Raw genomic sequence first — 16,901 nt, 5'->3', positions numbered from 1 at the left:
GTATTGCTTAAAAATAACCAGTTTTTCAAATGTCTGAATGTAATATAAATGTCTGTATTAATATCTGCCCTCACAGTCTCCTGAAACTGAACCCATGATCTTCTATCGCACATTGTAATAGCCTAAAAGTTGCTGATCTTTTTCTGGATGGGATTGAAGTTGCTGATCTTTTTCTGGATGGGATTGAAGACTGTTATTATGATTTTGTAGTGACTGTATATTCCCAGCATTACAGAGCTAGGGAAGTGGTACAAGGGGAATGCTTAACTATTGGCAAAGTTCTGCAGGTTCCATTTTGCCTCCTGTGCTTTTTAACTTTTGTATGAGCTTTTATATGAAGATTTGGAGTGCAGGGCCATTGATTTGTTGATAGCATACTATAATATCCGCCAACTTCTAGGGAGGAGTAGAAACTCCTAATCGACTTTGGTGACACTGAAGGTTTGAATATAGACTGATAAAGAAATGGAAGCTTAGTTTAAATAAGATGGAAATGTTGCTAAGTTGACTTAAGTAGTTTTTGAGACAGTTTAGATCTAACTGTGTTTCCCAAAAGGCAATTAGTTAAGGTTTTGAGGAGTGTGTTTTAGCACTTTAGACTGCCTCACCACCTGTAGTCGTTTTTGGAACAAAAGTCATTCATGCCTTAATAAAATCCACATTGGATTACTGCAATTTGATCTCTTTGGAGTTGCCCTTGGTCTTTAAAAGGGCAAGGAAGGCTCTTTGTCATTTTTTAAACTGGTGGTCACTATGGTTTTTAATTGTAGCTGCCTCGAGCAGGACTGTGAAGAGGCAGCATAGAAATATTCTATTAGGTTTTGTGCTATGTTAGTTTTGCTGACAGTGGGTCTGTTTATAGGCCCAGTTCTCTATACTGGTTGAGAGAATCTGGTAATGTGTCATGAATATTGAACTAATTTTATAGGGATTATTAGTCACTTGATCAAGCTGGTTTCCCCCCCCCCCCCCCAGGAATTTCCTCCAGAGTTTCAACAGGTCCTTCCTTGCAAAAGTACAAACTTCAAGCTCTTCATTTGGTTAGGAAGCACAGCGCTTTTTGTTGTTTTAACTAACGGAGAAAAGTGAAAGGATAAGACTTACCAGTCCCCATGGGTGCTTTTCCTGTATATTTATTTTCGACATTCATTTATTTTGGATGTTTCAAACCATCCTTTTACCAAATGTTATTTATGGAAGCTTACAAAGCTTAAAGCAAACCAAGCCACACTTAGTTTATATAAGCATAGCAATAATTTTTTGAAGCTGCATATAGCCTAGGTAAAAACCCAAGTAACAAGTAGCAAAAGTAAAAACAGCAATTAAAATCCAAGTGGATGGCAATAAAACCAATCACTTGAAATGCTAAGAAAAGAAAATGAAGAGTTTACTCTGAAAATCTACAGGAAGCCATTGGGCCAAATCTATCATAAGAACATAAGAACATCTTATGTCCATCTAGTCCAGCTCTCTGCTACTCGCAGTGGCCCACCAGGTGCCTTTGGGAGCTCACATGCAGGATGTGAAAGCAATGGCCTTCTGCGGCTGTTGCCCCCGAGCACCTGGTCTGTTAAGGCATTTGCAATCCCAGATCAAAGAGGATCAAGATTGGTAGCCATAAATCGACTTCTCCTCCATAAATCTGTCCAAGCCCCTTTTAAAGCTATCCAGGTTAGTGGCCATCACCACCTCCTGTGGCAGCATATTCCAAACACCAATCCACCGTTGAAGTGAAGAAGTGTTTTCCCTTTTATTAGTCCTAATTCTTCCCCAGCATTTTTCAATGAATGCCCCTGGTTCTAGTATTGTGAGAAAGAGAGAAAAATTTCTCTCTGTCAACATTTTCTACGCCGTGCATAATTTTGTAGACTTCAATCATATCCCCCCTCAGCCGTCTCACCTCTCCAAACTAAAGAGTCCCAAAGCGCTGCAGCCTCTCCTCATAAAGGAAGGTTGCGCTCCAGTCCTCAATCATCCTTGTTGCGCCTTCTCTGCACTTTTTTCTATCTCCTCAATATCCTTTTGAGATGTGGCAACCAGAACTGGACCACAGTACTCAAGAAGTGCGGTGCATACGATATGGCTTTATATAAGGGCATGACAATCCTTGCAGTTTTTTTATTATCAACTCCTTTCCTAATTATCCCCAGCATAGAAGTTTGCCTTTTCACAGCTGCCATGCATTGGAGGATTTGACTATGGAACTATATCAACTAAGGCGATCAAATCATCCCTTTCCTGGTCTGTGACTGATAGCACTGACCCTTGTAGCTTGTATGTGAAGTTTGGATTTTTTGCCCCTGTGTGCATCACTTTACATTTTGCTACACTGAACTGCATTTGCCATTTCTTAGCCCACTCACCTAATTTATCAAGGTCCGCTTGGAGCTCTTCGCAATCCTTTGTGGTTCTCACCACCCTACATAATTTGGTATCATCTGCAAACTTGGCCACCACGCTACCCACCCCTACTTCCAGGCCATTTATGAATAGGTTAAAGAGCACTGGTCCCAAAACGGATCCTTGGGGAACACCACTCCCTACATCTCTCCATTGTGAGAACTTCCCATTTATACCCACCCTTTGCTTCCTGTTTCTCAACCAGTTTTTAATCCATAGGAGGACTTCCCCTCTTATTCCTTGATTACTGAGTTTTCTCAATAGTCTCTGGTGAGGAACTTTGTCAAAAGCCTTTTGGAAATCCAAGTAGACAATGTCCACTGGTTCCCCCTTATCCACATGCCTGTTTACACCTTCAAAGAACTCTAGTAAGTTTGTAAGACAGGATTTACCTCTGCAAAAGCCATGCTGACTCTTTCTCAGCTAACCATAAACCCTTGACCAGTCTCCAGAAGATCACAAGGATCAAATAGGCTTCACAGAGCAAAGTCCAAAGCTTTGGGACCAACACCTAAAAAATATTTGTATTATGTTCTTCTCAATCTCAGCTGAAGTAATGCTGGCACCCAAAGCAGATTAGAGATAGCTGTTAAATATTGAGATAAAATCTTTCAATTTTCCTGTAGCCGATGGACAGCCCCATCTTTGCTGGAGGTGATGGGCCACGGCGCCACCTGGCACCACTCCACCACTCCCATACAGGCTTACAAAGTGAAAAAGCCTTCCCACTGCCGAGAAGCCTCTGAGCCTGCCTACAGAACACTGGCAAAGACTGGGAGGGAGTCGACTAATGTTGGCTCCTCCCCTGGCCATGCCACTAGCCTGCTGGCAATGGCAGTGGCTGTAGGATGCTGGCGTTGCATTCAGCACTCTGTTCCAGTGTTGGGGAGGGAGGGGAGTGCATGCTGGCACAATCATTCCTCTGCCAGTGAAAGTGCTCCTGGGAGGACAGATCTGCTGGTGTGTCGGCACACCACTCTAAAGAGCAGATTTGGCTCACTCAAGAGAAGTTAAACATGGTTTTCTTTGCTCACCCCCTTCTGACTTAACATGGAAATTCACTGCATTAAAAAAAGACCCTGTTTTTGCATTGAGCCCTCTGTTTTCATAGTGTGCCCATGTGCCTTACTGTGATTTCTTGACCTTTAGTCAGATAATTACATGAGGAACTGGTTGCAAGGGGAAGTTGGCTCCTATTCTTTCATTAGTATCCCTCACATGTGAGAGAGGAGGAATAGACTTCTCAGGATCTTCTCAGGTAAAATATAAGAAAGGCTCAATGTAAAATAGGGGTCTTATTTTTGACTGTGGTATATTTCCCTGTTAAGTGCAAAGGATGAGAGAAGCAAACTATATTTCATTTTCCTTATGGGTAACGTTTTAACTTTTCTTAATCTGGTAGCTGCCATAACTGGAGTTTGACCTTGGAGTACAGCTGTCTTTTTCTGCTCTAGTTACTTTGGAAGGTCTTTATTGAAAGGCAAGACAGAAGTATATCAAAGAACGTGATAACTGCAGTGGATAGAAGAACTATGATTTTCTGTGGGCTGACATTTCCCCTAGTAGATTTTGCCACGAAGAACTATCTTGCATACATATATGAACAACAAGTTTGGACTTGAAAGTTATACTATAGCCTTGGGAAAAACTACTTCTAACCCCACCTGCAGTTAAGTAGGAAAGATAGCGGCATACTTTAGAGGATTATTGGGTAGAGGTATGAGATAAGGGTTGCACAAGAACACTGTCTTTTTAAAAATGACAATTACATCTCTAGCATGTTCAGTCTGACAGACAATTCAGCGATTATGTGGGTCTGTATGGAAATTAATTAGTTTATATTCCTAGGTTTGGGTCTAATACACTTCTATCCCTGTTTTTTAATTTTTAAATGCAAAGGTTTGGAGGATGAAATAGGCCACGATACGCAATATGCTTCTTCGGAATCTCACCTTCAGCAAGACGATGACCAGCAGCAGGGCTGGGTATCCTGGGCCTGGTCTTTTGTACCTGCTATTGTGGGCAATGATGACGAAGAGGGAGACTCTGCAGGAACAGATGATGAAGCAGCAACGGATCAGCAGAAATCACCAACAGTTAAGGACCCCGTTGTTTCTATTGGGTTTTACTGCACGAAGGCCACGGTCACATTCAAGGTAAGCGTTTTAATGTCAGTATACTGGGGGGTTTTTTAGCCCTCAGCAAAGCTGCAACATTAGATACCTGGCTGTGTTTGTTCTTTTGATAATGGGGAAAATACATTTTAGGTACAGATCCAGATTAATACTTGTAAGCGCCTGACCATCTTTAAAATAGAAAAAAATATATATGTTGCGTTAAAGTAGAACGGGATGAAACATCCACATCATATTTGAATATTAATTAAAATTATCTTTTTGATAGTGAACCAATGTTTGATTTTCATAATTAAAAAAGGAAATCAAATTGTTAATTTTAATGCGAGATTTCAAAAATCTAAACTGTAAAAAAAGTAATGGTAAAGCAGATCTTTGAGTTGGATAGTAAAGGTTAGAGCCTTCCCAGAAAATAAAACTCTTGCTGAATTTTCACTAACTGAGCGTCTTTTTGAAAAGCTGCTGTTGCATCCTATCCCAAATCTATCACAGCTTACAATGTACGTTGCACCTCTACATCCTGAGTTTCTTCTTTGTAGCACCCCATCTTCCTTCTGACTGGGATATAAGGACTCAGAGATTTCCATTGCAACTAAATTCTGACAGAAGGGAGCAGTGACTCTCAAAAGCTTACACACAGAAATCTTGTTGGTCTCAAAGGTGTCACTAGATTTGCGCATAGTTGTTCTGTTGCAGACTAACACAGCTACCCTCTTGAAACAACCACAGCTACTTATTGAATAGAAAGATCTGATATAGGTGGAAGGTTTTTAGATAGTGCTGAATAGCTTGACAAAGGAAGGCTATTTGTAAAAAGCTACTGTACCCATTTAGCTGAATAGTAATTTTCCCAGCTATTGGACTCTGAGGATGGATATAGCTATTATAAATCACCAGTGATCAAAGTACAACTGTGTGGGGAAGTTATGAGAAGGACGTTCTTTCTCACTGTCTTAAACCATTCGGGGTTTTTTTTAAGAACCTCTGGATTGTTTTAATTCCTTCACTACACTGTATGTATCTGATTTTACAGTCATTCTTTGAAGTGAGGTGGTAGGATGAGTCTACATGAAATACATGTGAAAGGACATTGCAGGTTTTTAAATGCTGATTTTATGATAATATAATATGGCACATTTTGAACTCTTGCATTTCAGGTAGCAACCCCATTACATCTGGTAATAAACTGCTAATGTAAATGTGTCTTCTGTTGAATTAAGTAGAACTCTTTATGCTTGACCTTGTATTAATTCTCGTTCATTTAGAATATGCATTAAAATAATTTTACCACATCCTACCATCTTGCATTTTATATATTTGCACTGCATATAAGAAATTATGGTGGAACTTAGAGGAGGGAAAACATGTTAGGAGATTCCATTTGTTCAGGCAGATACTAAGAATTAATATGGGAATTAATTTGTGGTTCATATTTTGGTCAGAAATAAGGTCAAGTTTCTTCATTAGCATTCTGAATAGCTGATACCGTTCCAGCTACAAAAATCATGCCAAATTAAATGTAGTATTTTCCTAATAATGTCGAAAATTGTTCTTGCAATGTTTGAGTTCTTTTAATCAATTAATTGCTTTTCCTCTACAATAATTGCATACAGCTGAACAGTGTCCCTCCCTCCCCTCATTTTACTTGAGCATTTGCCTTTTGCTTCCAAACAGCCACCATGTGTACACACAGCACAGTTGGAAATAACTAACTAATGAGAGCTTCTTGGAATTTTATGTTATATGAAAATTAAGAGGTTTTATTTCAGCAGCTCAAGATGTTGGAACATGCAACGCTAAGAGCTGTTAGTGTTGTTTCAATACTTTATTGTGCACTTACTTAATAAGCGATGTTAAACTGTGAATTGTACTGTTGATCTTTCCTTGCTGCCTTATGTAAGTCAACAAGAACATGCACAAAAACATCGGTATTTTTGTGTATTTATTTTGTGAATTATTTCCTGTGCTGTTGTAACAAATGTACACATAGCAAATTAATGATGTTTAATTTGTATGTGTGTCTGTTAGCTTACTTTCTTGTGCATAATATATGCAAGTAAAAATATTAAGTAAAAATGCTGCTTTGTTTTTAAAAAATAGTGTCATACATATAAAAATTCTTTAAGTTCTTCCAAAATGGATACAGTATTGCAGTGGCTTTAAAGCACCTGTTTCCTGTGTAATCATAGTTACAAATAGTAAATTCATCAGTTCCACACAGTAGTGATGGCCTGTATGTATTTAATACTAGTGTTGACTAATGATAAACATTTGTCATAATTGTTGCACAGCTCACTGAAATGCAAGCTGAAAGTAGTTATTACAGTCCACAGAAGGTAAAATCTAAAGAAATAATACGCTGGGAACAAGAAGGGACTACAGTTGAGGTAATTTTCATTACTTTTCCCATATATTAATTTATTGTAAATGTTTTGGCACTATTGTTAGAATATTTTTATTAGTATCATTAGTGAACAGGCAATTATAGTACTGATTCTTCATGATATATTCTTCTTTGGGACAGCTGTAATAACTTGAGTAGATCTTTTGTTAGAATGCAGCTATGCTACTTAAACACTCAGTACTGAGTCTGCAAATCTAATGTGCATTATGATTCTTATACCTTATTGTGCAGGTTAAGTAACATAACTATTAGCCACAGTAGTTATATATACAAGGACATTAAAATAACTCCTGGTAATTTTGATTAGATAGGCATGCCAATTACGTACTGGATCACAACTTTAAAATGGTTTTCTGCTTCCAATTCACAACATTTTAAAGCCTGCTACATTTCCCTCCGAACAGGTCCTCATGAGAGGAGGCCCCTTCTTTGACTGCCAGATAGGCTTTGTTGGTTGTCAAGCTCTTTGCCTTAAAGGAATTATGGGAATTAAAGATTTTGAAGAAAACATGAATAGAAGTGATGCAGTAAGTGCAATTTATATCAATTTATATATGCGTTGTAACTGGGAAGAGTGTGTTTTTAGTTGTTTCACGCACGTGACACACTTAAGTTTTTTGCTCTGGCACTGATCATTGTACAACATGGCAAAAGACTTTTGTAGTAAGAGTGACTTCAAAACATGTCATTTCATGGAAGGGTTCAATTAAAAGGAAAAAGAAAAAGGAAGCAAAGCGTTCTGTGTGTAAAGTCATCTCAAAGTATTCACAAACACATTGTGTGAAGTATTCACAAATCTTTATCTCTGCAGCACAGTGTAACAAGATGAGTACTGTCTCTCAGGAAGGTTACCAGGGTATCATTTCTACCTTGACTATTAGGACTTGTCCTCCCTACACTGATGTAAACTGAGGACAAAATGTTTGATTTTGTTTCCAGTGGCATCATGGGGCAATAAAAAATTATTTGTCTTCTAGTATATGCTGACCAGCCGTCCCGCGGGTCAAACAAATTGTCCCGATTGTGGGGAGGCTGCTGCACTGCCGGGGAGCTTAAGGCAGTCGCGGCGGAAACCTCCCGATAACGTCTGGCAGCATAGAGGCGCATGGCCTTCTGGGGCTTCGCCGTTTGCCGCATACCTGTGACAGGGCTGACAAATGGCTTGACCCAAGCTAAATCTTGCGCTCCAACAACGCGCATTACCTATCTTGACCACCCTCCTTGTCCCGGATAACAAAGGTGACCATCTGGTCACCTTATTCTAGTATCATGTTCACTGCATGATTTCTTATCGATTGAAGAAGAAACGTTGCAAATGGGATGGACGGAACAGCATATTTTTTTTCCCAAGGTTACTTTATTGGGATTTCTTGAAAATAAAGTTGAATAGAGCATTACAGTGTTCTTTTCATTCATATTTCTTAAGGTAGGGGGGAAAAGTGAAAAAAGAAAAAAAACAGAAAAAGAAAAAAATACAATTTTAATTTCCACCATTCGTTTTCTTACAGCAGTATAATATGACTATTTAACATCTTTATAAGTAAGATTCATTGGCTTCTATCTGTACATACTTTATTATAATCAAATAAAATTGTTAACCTAAATATGTTTTGGACAGTATATTTTTGTTCTAGATACTTAATCCATTGGTCCCACTGATTTTTTAAATTATAAGTTTTTTTCAATTCTTCATTCCCTTGTATTTCAGCAATCTTTATTAACTGTAACATTTTCAAATGCCAATCAAATATAGTTGGAATGTTTGAGGTTTTCCAGTTCTTTGCAAGCACTAATCTGGCTGCTGTAGTTAGGTATTGAAATAGAAAACTCTTCTTCTTGTCTGTTATTTTACTACACATTCCCAACAAGTACAATTTGGGTTTACATTTTAATGATATGTTAAGCATTTTTTGAACTTCTTTATGAATTTGTGTCCAAAACATTTTTATTCTTGAACAAACCCACCACTGATGAAAAAGTGTACCATTTGATGATCCACATTTCCAGCATGAAACCGGAACAGCATATTGGGTTTAGGAACAAGTGTAAAAAGGAATGAAAGGCTTGAAGGCGGAAGAATGGGTGCACTCCTCAAAAGCTTAATTTTTCCCTGAAAATGGTTGTGTTACGAACATTTCATGCTGCGCCAGAGCCAAATTGAACATCATGCTAAAAATGTATAGAACACCGTCATGTTATTTACCTTGTATACCCCTGCTACCTTGTATCATCATTGCCAAGCAAACAATTGCGATTGCTCCTTTTTTCATCAATACACTGGTTAGCTGTTGAATAGCTGGCCTTAGATTGGAAGCATTTTGAATTAGTTTATTTTAACAATTCTTTCAAACTATCAGGCAAAAAACATATAGGGGAATTATGCACTGCTTCAAATTCCCCTTAATATCTTTCAGTTTCTTCTCTGTAAAAAATACAGAATAATGTTAGATTGGTGTCTGTGTTCAACTCACTTTTGTCTTTCCTTTTTGCATTAGGAGGCCTACTTTTTCAGTTGCGGAGAAAATTTGTGCACAAAAGGGATGACATATCTCACCAATTCACTGTTTGATTACAGAAGTTCAGAAAACAATGGCGTTCGTGCTGATTTCATTTTGGATGCAGCTGCTCACAAGGTCTTATTTTTTTCCCCTTACCTTAGGTTATGGTCATTAATGTTAATACTCTATGGTTTATTTTGTCCACATTGTGCTCAGTAGATCTCATTATTTTTTCAACACTGCCTACTCCTCCTTAAAATATATTGCCTCTTAATGTCTTCATGTTAATCTCTTCAGAATTGTGTCTGAATAGGTTATTTGAATTTATCTCTATTTTTTTCTTAATTGAATAGAGGCCTTGACTGTTTGTACGATTTAGTGAGCTAAGTGGCATTTATTCATGGCTAAGCTGTTTTGGAGGCTATGGTCCAGAAGCAGAATAGAACAAAAATGCATAAGAGGCATTTTCAGAACAGGTACAGATACTGAAAACCTCCTGGGCTGTAGAAGGAATCTAATTTGTTAAAGTATATTAATAGCATGTTTGAATTCTTTATTACACATTTGGAAATGTTACTCATGGTTTGAGGGTTACTTTAAAACAAATCTCAAATAACAGCTGGTCTGTTTCTGGATACATTTCCTAAAATCTCTTCTAATTCAACAACTTCACATTTTAAATTTTCTTTAGTCATCTGGTTGACTAAGGAGTAAGAGGTCAAATTGAGATTATTTGCTCTGCTAAAGATACTAATTAACCAGTAGTTGCTGCTGAGGTGGACAAAAGACGCAGAAGAGTTATTGGTGCCCTTTTGTGTGGCGGCTAGGTATAGATGTTGCATTAGCTATCTGAAGGATGAATTCTTTGACTAACCTCTGTGCTTTTGTTTTGATAAGCTTTACCATATATTCATGAGCAAACCCAGCAAGCATCTATCTCTCCGGTTCTTGGTTATAGCTCTGATACCATCAGGTTGTAATCTCAAGATTCTTTCCTAACAGAACATTAGTTGTATTTACTTTGCTTTGTTGGTAGGAGATGTACACAGAGATAGCTGGAATGCAGAGGTTTGGGGCTTTCTACATGGATTATCTGTACACAATGGAAAGCACCGGTGGCAAAGGTACTTCTTTCTTTGTTTGCTTTCTCCTTGAATAACAGAAACAAAGACTTCTTCAGAGGCACCTGGTCCTTGTCTGACTGTCCTTAAATTTACCTTTAAGGCCTAATTTAAAATATTTAGAATTACTTGTTGGAAATGCTGAAAGAAAGATCAAAATGCTATAATACTTGCTCCCCCAATTCTTATTTCTGATCACATCCCATGTGACTGACTGGAATAAAATGTGGGCTTCATGAGACCTTTCTCCACCTGCTCTGAATCTTGGTAAGAAGCTGGACTGCTGCACTTTAACCAAGAAAAGCCAATTGAAATAGCTGAAACACACTAGAGACATTGGGCTACTCCTTGTGTCTTGACCAAACTTGCCTTGCAGAATAAAATGGGCTGGGGGGAATGGTGCCTTGAGCTCCTTGGATGAATGGCAGATATTAAAATGCTGATAAAAGGTTATCCTTTCCTCCCAAGAATACACTCTCTTTTATCTAGTCATCTGTGTCTCAATAAGGTTGACAGCTCGATCTAGCTTGTTTACTAGGAAGTAAGTCCCTCTGATTTCATGGCACATTCTCTCAAGTAAGTGTGCATAAGATAACTTGAGTAAACGTCTCCACCGTGGCATGTACTCTTGGAAAAGTGCTTCTGCTGATCCTAATTAGTCATCAGTCTCAAGGAACTCTTTTTAAATAGCAAAAGGGAGGCAAGGTTCCTATCAGCCTATGTATTTTAGAATAGTGAATGGAATTGAGATTGGAGTCAGGGAGTGCATGATGCAAGGTAGACCTCAGTTTTCCATACTCAAACTGTCCCTTAGAGCATGGGGAAGATATAATAGTGCTTTGTTTCTGTATGGGTACCATTCATATTCAGGACTAATGGTCATTTCACTTCTTACCCAGTCCCAACTTTCAGACTGGGCCCCTGTGCACCATAAATCTGGACTGCTGAGGTTCAAAGCTAAGCTGGCAACAAGCTAATCATTTAGCACCTGAGAGCACCATGGTGTGTGTGTAGGGGGGAAAATATCTAATTATTTATTTTCTTCTCCTGGATTGGGCACCCAGCTTCTGCAATCATTGTCTGATTCTGCAGTTGTTAATATCTCTCTGCTGGAATGGTGTCAGAAGTTTAATATTAGTTGACGTTTTCCTGCCTTAGGACTTGTAGCCTTTTGACTGGTTATCTGATTGTAAAGTTCAAAGCAGCCGTGGCACTCATGAGCTGTCAATCCAGTGGAACAACTGGATAATTTCCTAGTGACCTTTCATATTGGGTTATGTTTCATTTTTTGGAGGAACCTGTGAACTGTGGGTAGCTAGTATAACACCTTCAGGTGGTAAAAAAAACCTATTTTCATTATCTGGAAAACATCCTTCATTTGTAGGTTGTGGAAATCAAGCAGAAATGTCTTCTGTAAAGGTTGAAGACTTGGGCAGTGTTCAGGAGATGTCTACAAAAAGTCTGATTGTAGGCCCTCTCAGTCTTCGACTTGATAGCAGCGCAGTGCACAGGATTATGAAAATGATTGCTTGTGCTCTAGAACATGAATATGAGCCATATAGCAAATCTAAACAAGGTATGTTGTGTTAACTATTGTTTGTTTTACAAGTTAAATAGATGTTTTTTAAAAAAAACCTATCCTTGGGGTTTTTCCTGCTGCTTCTAATGTTCCTTTAAAAAACCCCCAAAACTCTCCAGTGTCAGTCTTTAGATTTTTAAAATTTCCCGCCAGCTTTACTGTTAGATTAATGCTTGATTGTACTGTGTAGTTGTGTGTGTATGTTGCTTATATATGCTCCTTCATTTGTGTAATTTATTTATTTACTATTGGCAGTTACTTGAAGAGCAGTTAGAAGCGAGATATATCTGCAAGTGGCAGTAGATGTTCATTTGGGTCATTTGCTACGTTTACTTAACTCTAATTATAGATTTTGTAGATGGAACTCAAGCTATGCCAAATTCAGAAGAAATATCAATTTTGGATGAATATATTCCAACTCGAATTACCAGCTTTACAATTCTGAAGTGCACTATTACAGTTCCTATGGCTGAATTTAATTTGCTGTGCCACTTGCTGCCTATAATCATGGGACAAAAGGTAAAATATATGTGTATGGTATCTGACTTGGGATGTAGTGACAGTATGGTGTAGTGGTTAGAGTGCTGGATTATTATTTGAGAGACCCAGGTTCAAATCTCTGTTTTGCCATGGAAGCTCACCATGGGCTAGTCACCAGTGGTGTAGCGCCAAGGGGGGCGGGCACTTGATGAACCAGGCATGGGCTAGTCCGGGGACGTTCCAGGGCGGGTGGGGGCGGAGGGCACACATCTGCCCCGGGTGTAGTTCCCCCTTGCTCTGGCCCTGCCAGTCACACACTGTCAGCTTAACCTTCCTCACAGGGTTGTCATGAGTATAAAAGATAGGAGAGGGGAATGTTGTAAGCTGGTTTTGATCCCTACTGAGGAGAAAGGCAGGATATAAATGAAATAGAGTAAATGAATTTATGGCCGTTTCCGCATGAATGCGGAAACGGCCGGGTCGGCGTTCTTGACGCCGACCCGACGACGCTAGGACCGTCGGCACGAACGGTCCTAGAAAGAGCCGGGCAGCCGGTGCTGCGGAGTGCTGACGCCAGGCCAACCCAGCATGTCCCCGGGCCTCCGGCATGTCGCCGAGGCCTGGGGACACGCCTCCCTGGCCCTGCGCGCCTGCTCCAGCGGCGGGGGGGCGAAGCGGTGCCCCAGGTTCCTCGGCGACGCGCCGGAGGCCCGGGGACAAGGTAAGTGCCGGGAGTGAGGAGGGGGGGAGGCGTCTCGAAGCCGCTGCCGTTCGCTCGGCAGCGGCTTCAAGGCGGCATTTCCCCAACAAGAGCGCTTCCGAGCGCTCTGGGGAAACACCGGCTTCGCGGCGGGAGGGCGGCGCGGCTGCGATGCAGCTGTGCCCCCTGTGCGAATGGCGGCCTGGAGACGGCGTTTTTGTCGTCTCCAGGCCGCCATTAAATGCCCGTTCGGAAACGGCCAATGCTTATTTCATACAAGCTAACTTTTTATAAATTAATTTATTTTAGAGCAATTAAAAATGTTTTATTTATAACATGCAACATAAAACCCTGAAAGGCTACAAAACTGTGGAAAGAAGAGAGATGGTTCTTTTCTGATAACTTTATATTTGTACTTGTGTATACGTTTGCGCACATCTCAAAGTGATACCAAAATAGAGTATAGAGATTAACTGTATCAAAATGTTTTGAAAGTCAAATTAGAAAATGCCCCTCTCTTTAAAATTTGTGTTATTTTAAATGGGTGTCTATTCGTTTTCCAATATTTTCTCTGAAGAGTTCAGGCAGCTTCCTAAGTACTACCAGTCTTCAGTCTCTACGTCCTCTGCCTTGTATTCGAATATTGGTGGACAAAATTGTCTTGGAACATTCCTTACCAATGTATGCTGAACAGCTTGTACAGACTGTTAGTAGCCTTAACCAGCCATCTGATAACTTACTTCATTACTGTTATGCACACTGCTATCTGAAGGTAAGAAAACAGTTTTATTAGTTTAGTGCACTGAAAATAGCTCTGAATTCCAGAGCTTTATATAGATATTTGGTTACTGACAAAAATAATTAAATACGTGTGATTCTCTCCCACCTCTCCTGCTGTAAACCCCCCCCCCCCCGGGGGACTTGTGCTCTTCCTGGAGATCCCTGGCCAAAAGATTATCCGGTTGTTCTCAACGAGGGCCATCACCTTTTCGGTAGTGGTCCTTGCCTGGTGGAACTTTTTGTCTCAGAAGACTTGGTCTCCTAACAGAGTTTTCTCAGTTTTGTAGGGCCTGCAAGACTGTTGTGTTCCGTCAGACCAGTGGTCTGATGACAGTGTTGTTTTTTCCATCTGAAGTGTTCCATCTCCTGCCCATTTTGCCTTCTCTAGGCTTTTCCCCAGCCCACCCCTTTTTGCTGCTTTTTGTTTTAAACAGGCCGTGTATGTCTTTAATTTTTATATGATATTACTATTGAGGAATTACTGGCAGACACTGTAATTTTTAGGTTATGACCATGTTTTTAATGTGATATGTATTTTATCTGTTGTGATCCACCTTGAGCCCACTTTAGTGGGGAAGTGTGGATTATTTTTTATTATGTTTATTTATTTATTATTATTATCATTACAGCAAACATAATAATAATAATAATAATAATAATAATAATAATAATAATAATAATAATAATAATTACAGCAAACAAAAAATAAATTTACTTAACTTGGGTTGGTTTGCTAGTTGAGCCAGTTGTTTAAATATGCTGTCCAACTCTGGTGCTCCAGATGTTCATGGATTACGATTCCCATTAGCCCCTGCCAGCATGGCCAATTGGTAAAATAAATTTACTGAACTTGGGTTGGTTTGCTAGTTGAGCCAGTTGTTTAAATATGCTGTAGGCCAGGGGTGTCCAACTCTGGTGCCCCAGATGTTCATGGACTACAATTCCTATTAGCCCCTGCCAGCATGGCCAATTGGCCATGCTGGCAGGGGGTGATGGGAATCGTAGTCCATGAACATCTGGCGCACCAGAGTTGGACACCCCTGCTGTAGGCCATCTTTTCTTTGACATGATGTTCTTAATTGTTGTAGAAACATGCTGTCCCACTGATAATTAATTCATATTGTCAAATACAATTTAAAAATAAAAAGTGATTGGCTTTAGTATAAAAATGAAAACATCATGCTCTGTTCTTACTGTTCTTATAGCTTGATCTTTTTATTTGTTTCAGATCTTTGGTTTTCAGGCAGGGCTGTCTTCACTGGATATGAATGGGTCATACAGTTCACCAGCCTCAGTTGTTCCCCCGTTCAGCACTGCTGTTTATGGCAAAATGCTCCAGCTTCCAAAGTGTTGGTGAGTATTAGATGCTCAATGCAGAGTATTAGCACGTGCATTGGCTACATTTCGATCAAAGGCAAGAAATGTAGCAAACATTAATTTTATTTCTGAAGAATTTAACTAAATATGGACTTTCAGAACTAAAATCACCTCAGTGCATGATTCTGTTTCTTCACAGTCATTTCCCAGAATGCTCCTAGTTTCTGTCTTAAAGAGGAGGTAACATATAAACTGTAAGACACACAACTTGCATGCAACTATTATTCCTTTTCACATTGTCTCCCCCCTTTCTCACACACACAAAAATTCTCATATCTGTTCAAATAATGTCATGCTGCACTCACATTTGGGATCCTGATTTAATAATGAATGACCAGAATTTAGTTATTGGATTTACATATGCCCTGACCGGGATGGCCCATGCTAGCCTGATCTTACCAGATCTTAGAAGCTTAGCAGGGTCAGCTCTGGTTAATGTTTAAATGGGAGACTGTCAAGGAAGTTCAGGGTCATTATGTAGAGACAAACGACCTCTGAGCATCTCTTGTCTTGAAAACCCTACCGCAGTGGTGCCGAACCTATGGCACGGGTGCCAGAGGTGGCACTCAGAGCTCTCTCTGTGGGCATGCACAAACAGAGTCACCCCCCACCCCCACCCCACACACACATCTAGGCTGGCCTGGGCCACTGGGCTCGATTATTAGTATTAAACCTAAGACGTAATTTTGGGGAAACAGTGTAGGTAACCCTGTTAAGTGCTGTTAAACCCCACAGATTTTCATGTGAAGAACTGAAGTGTGATCCTTTACCTGGGAGTAAGCTCAGTTGCTGGTAATGGGGCTTGCTTCTGAGTGATTCACCCATTGGGAGAGTTGCACGGTTTCTTCAAAGCAAAACCATCGACAACCACCAAGCTTGCTCCCGAGTAACGCATGCCTCTGATCCAACCGTTTCTTAAAAACTAAAACCTCAGTATTCAGGTTAAATAGCCGTGTTGGCACTTTGCAATAAATAAGTGGGTTTTGGGTGGCAGTTTGGGCACTCGGTCTCGAAAAGGTTTGCCACCACTGCCCTACAGGGTTGCCAAAAATGAGCTGTGATTTAAGCACTTTTTCGACCACCATTCATACATGCCATTGTGCAAATGGAAGGACAAGAGGAAAGCCTGCGGCTTTTTCCTGTTTCTCCATTGTTTTTGAGTGATATTCTTACTCCAGAAGGTCCTCCAGTTATCAAAAGTAACTTTTGGGGGAGTGTAAGAGAATGCCTTGGGAAGGAAGCCTGACAGGCCTCATTCCACAGAGTTCAGGTTCTCATAGTTCAGGTCCAAGCCAAAGTGTCCTTGTACTTCAGATGTACCCAATATGTATTATCCAAGACATGCTGAAAATATATCATTATTGATCTTTTTTTTTTGTATTTATATTTTCCAACTATAATATATGGCACAATAAGGTGATGTATAC

At 39.8% G+C, this 16,901-nt stretch overlaps 1 protein-coding gene across 7 annotated transcripts in view; it reads left to right on the top strand.

Annotated features, from left to right (window-relative positions):
- VPS13B (vacuolar protein sorting 13 homolog B) overlaps positions 1-16,901 on the top strand; it is a 382,095-nt gene that overhangs the window by 45,141 nt on the left and 320,053 nt on the right. For 6 of the 7 annotated variants that reach the window (XM_048507301.1, XM_048507297.1, XM_048507302.1 and 3 more), the window contains exons 8-16: positions 4,300-4,556; positions 6,827-6,922; positions 7,344-7,466; positions 9,435-9,572; positions 10,474-10,561; positions 11,943-12,134; positions 12,487-12,656; positions 13,895-14,089; positions 15,326-15,450. In XM_048507301.1, the coding sequence (XP_048363258.1) occupies positions 4,300-4,556; positions 6,827-6,922; positions 7,344-7,466; positions 9,435-9,572; positions 10,474-10,561; positions 11,943-12,134; positions 12,487-12,656; positions 13,895-14,089; positions 15,326-15,450 (1,384 nt within the window). Of the gene's footprint in view, positions 1-4,299; positions 4,557-6,826; positions 6,923-7,343; positions 7,908-9,434; positions 9,573-10,473; positions 10,562-11,942; positions 12,135-12,486; positions 12,657-13,894; positions 14,090-15,325; positions 15,451-16,901 lie in introns of those variants that run through there. The other variant, XM_048507304.1, reaches the window with a different exon arrangement.

This window comes from Sphaerodactylus townsendi, linkage group LG09 (genome assembly GCF_021028975.2).
Source record: "Sphaerodactylus townsendi isolate TG3544 linkage group LG09, MPM_Stown_v2.3, whole genome shotgun sequence".
Classification (NCBI taxonomy): domain Eukaryota; kingdom Metazoa; phylum Chordata; class Lepidosauria; order Squamata; family Sphaerodactylidae; genus Sphaerodactylus; species Sphaerodactylus townsendi.
This window is presented reverse-complemented; position numbering and strand designations above follow the sequence as displayed.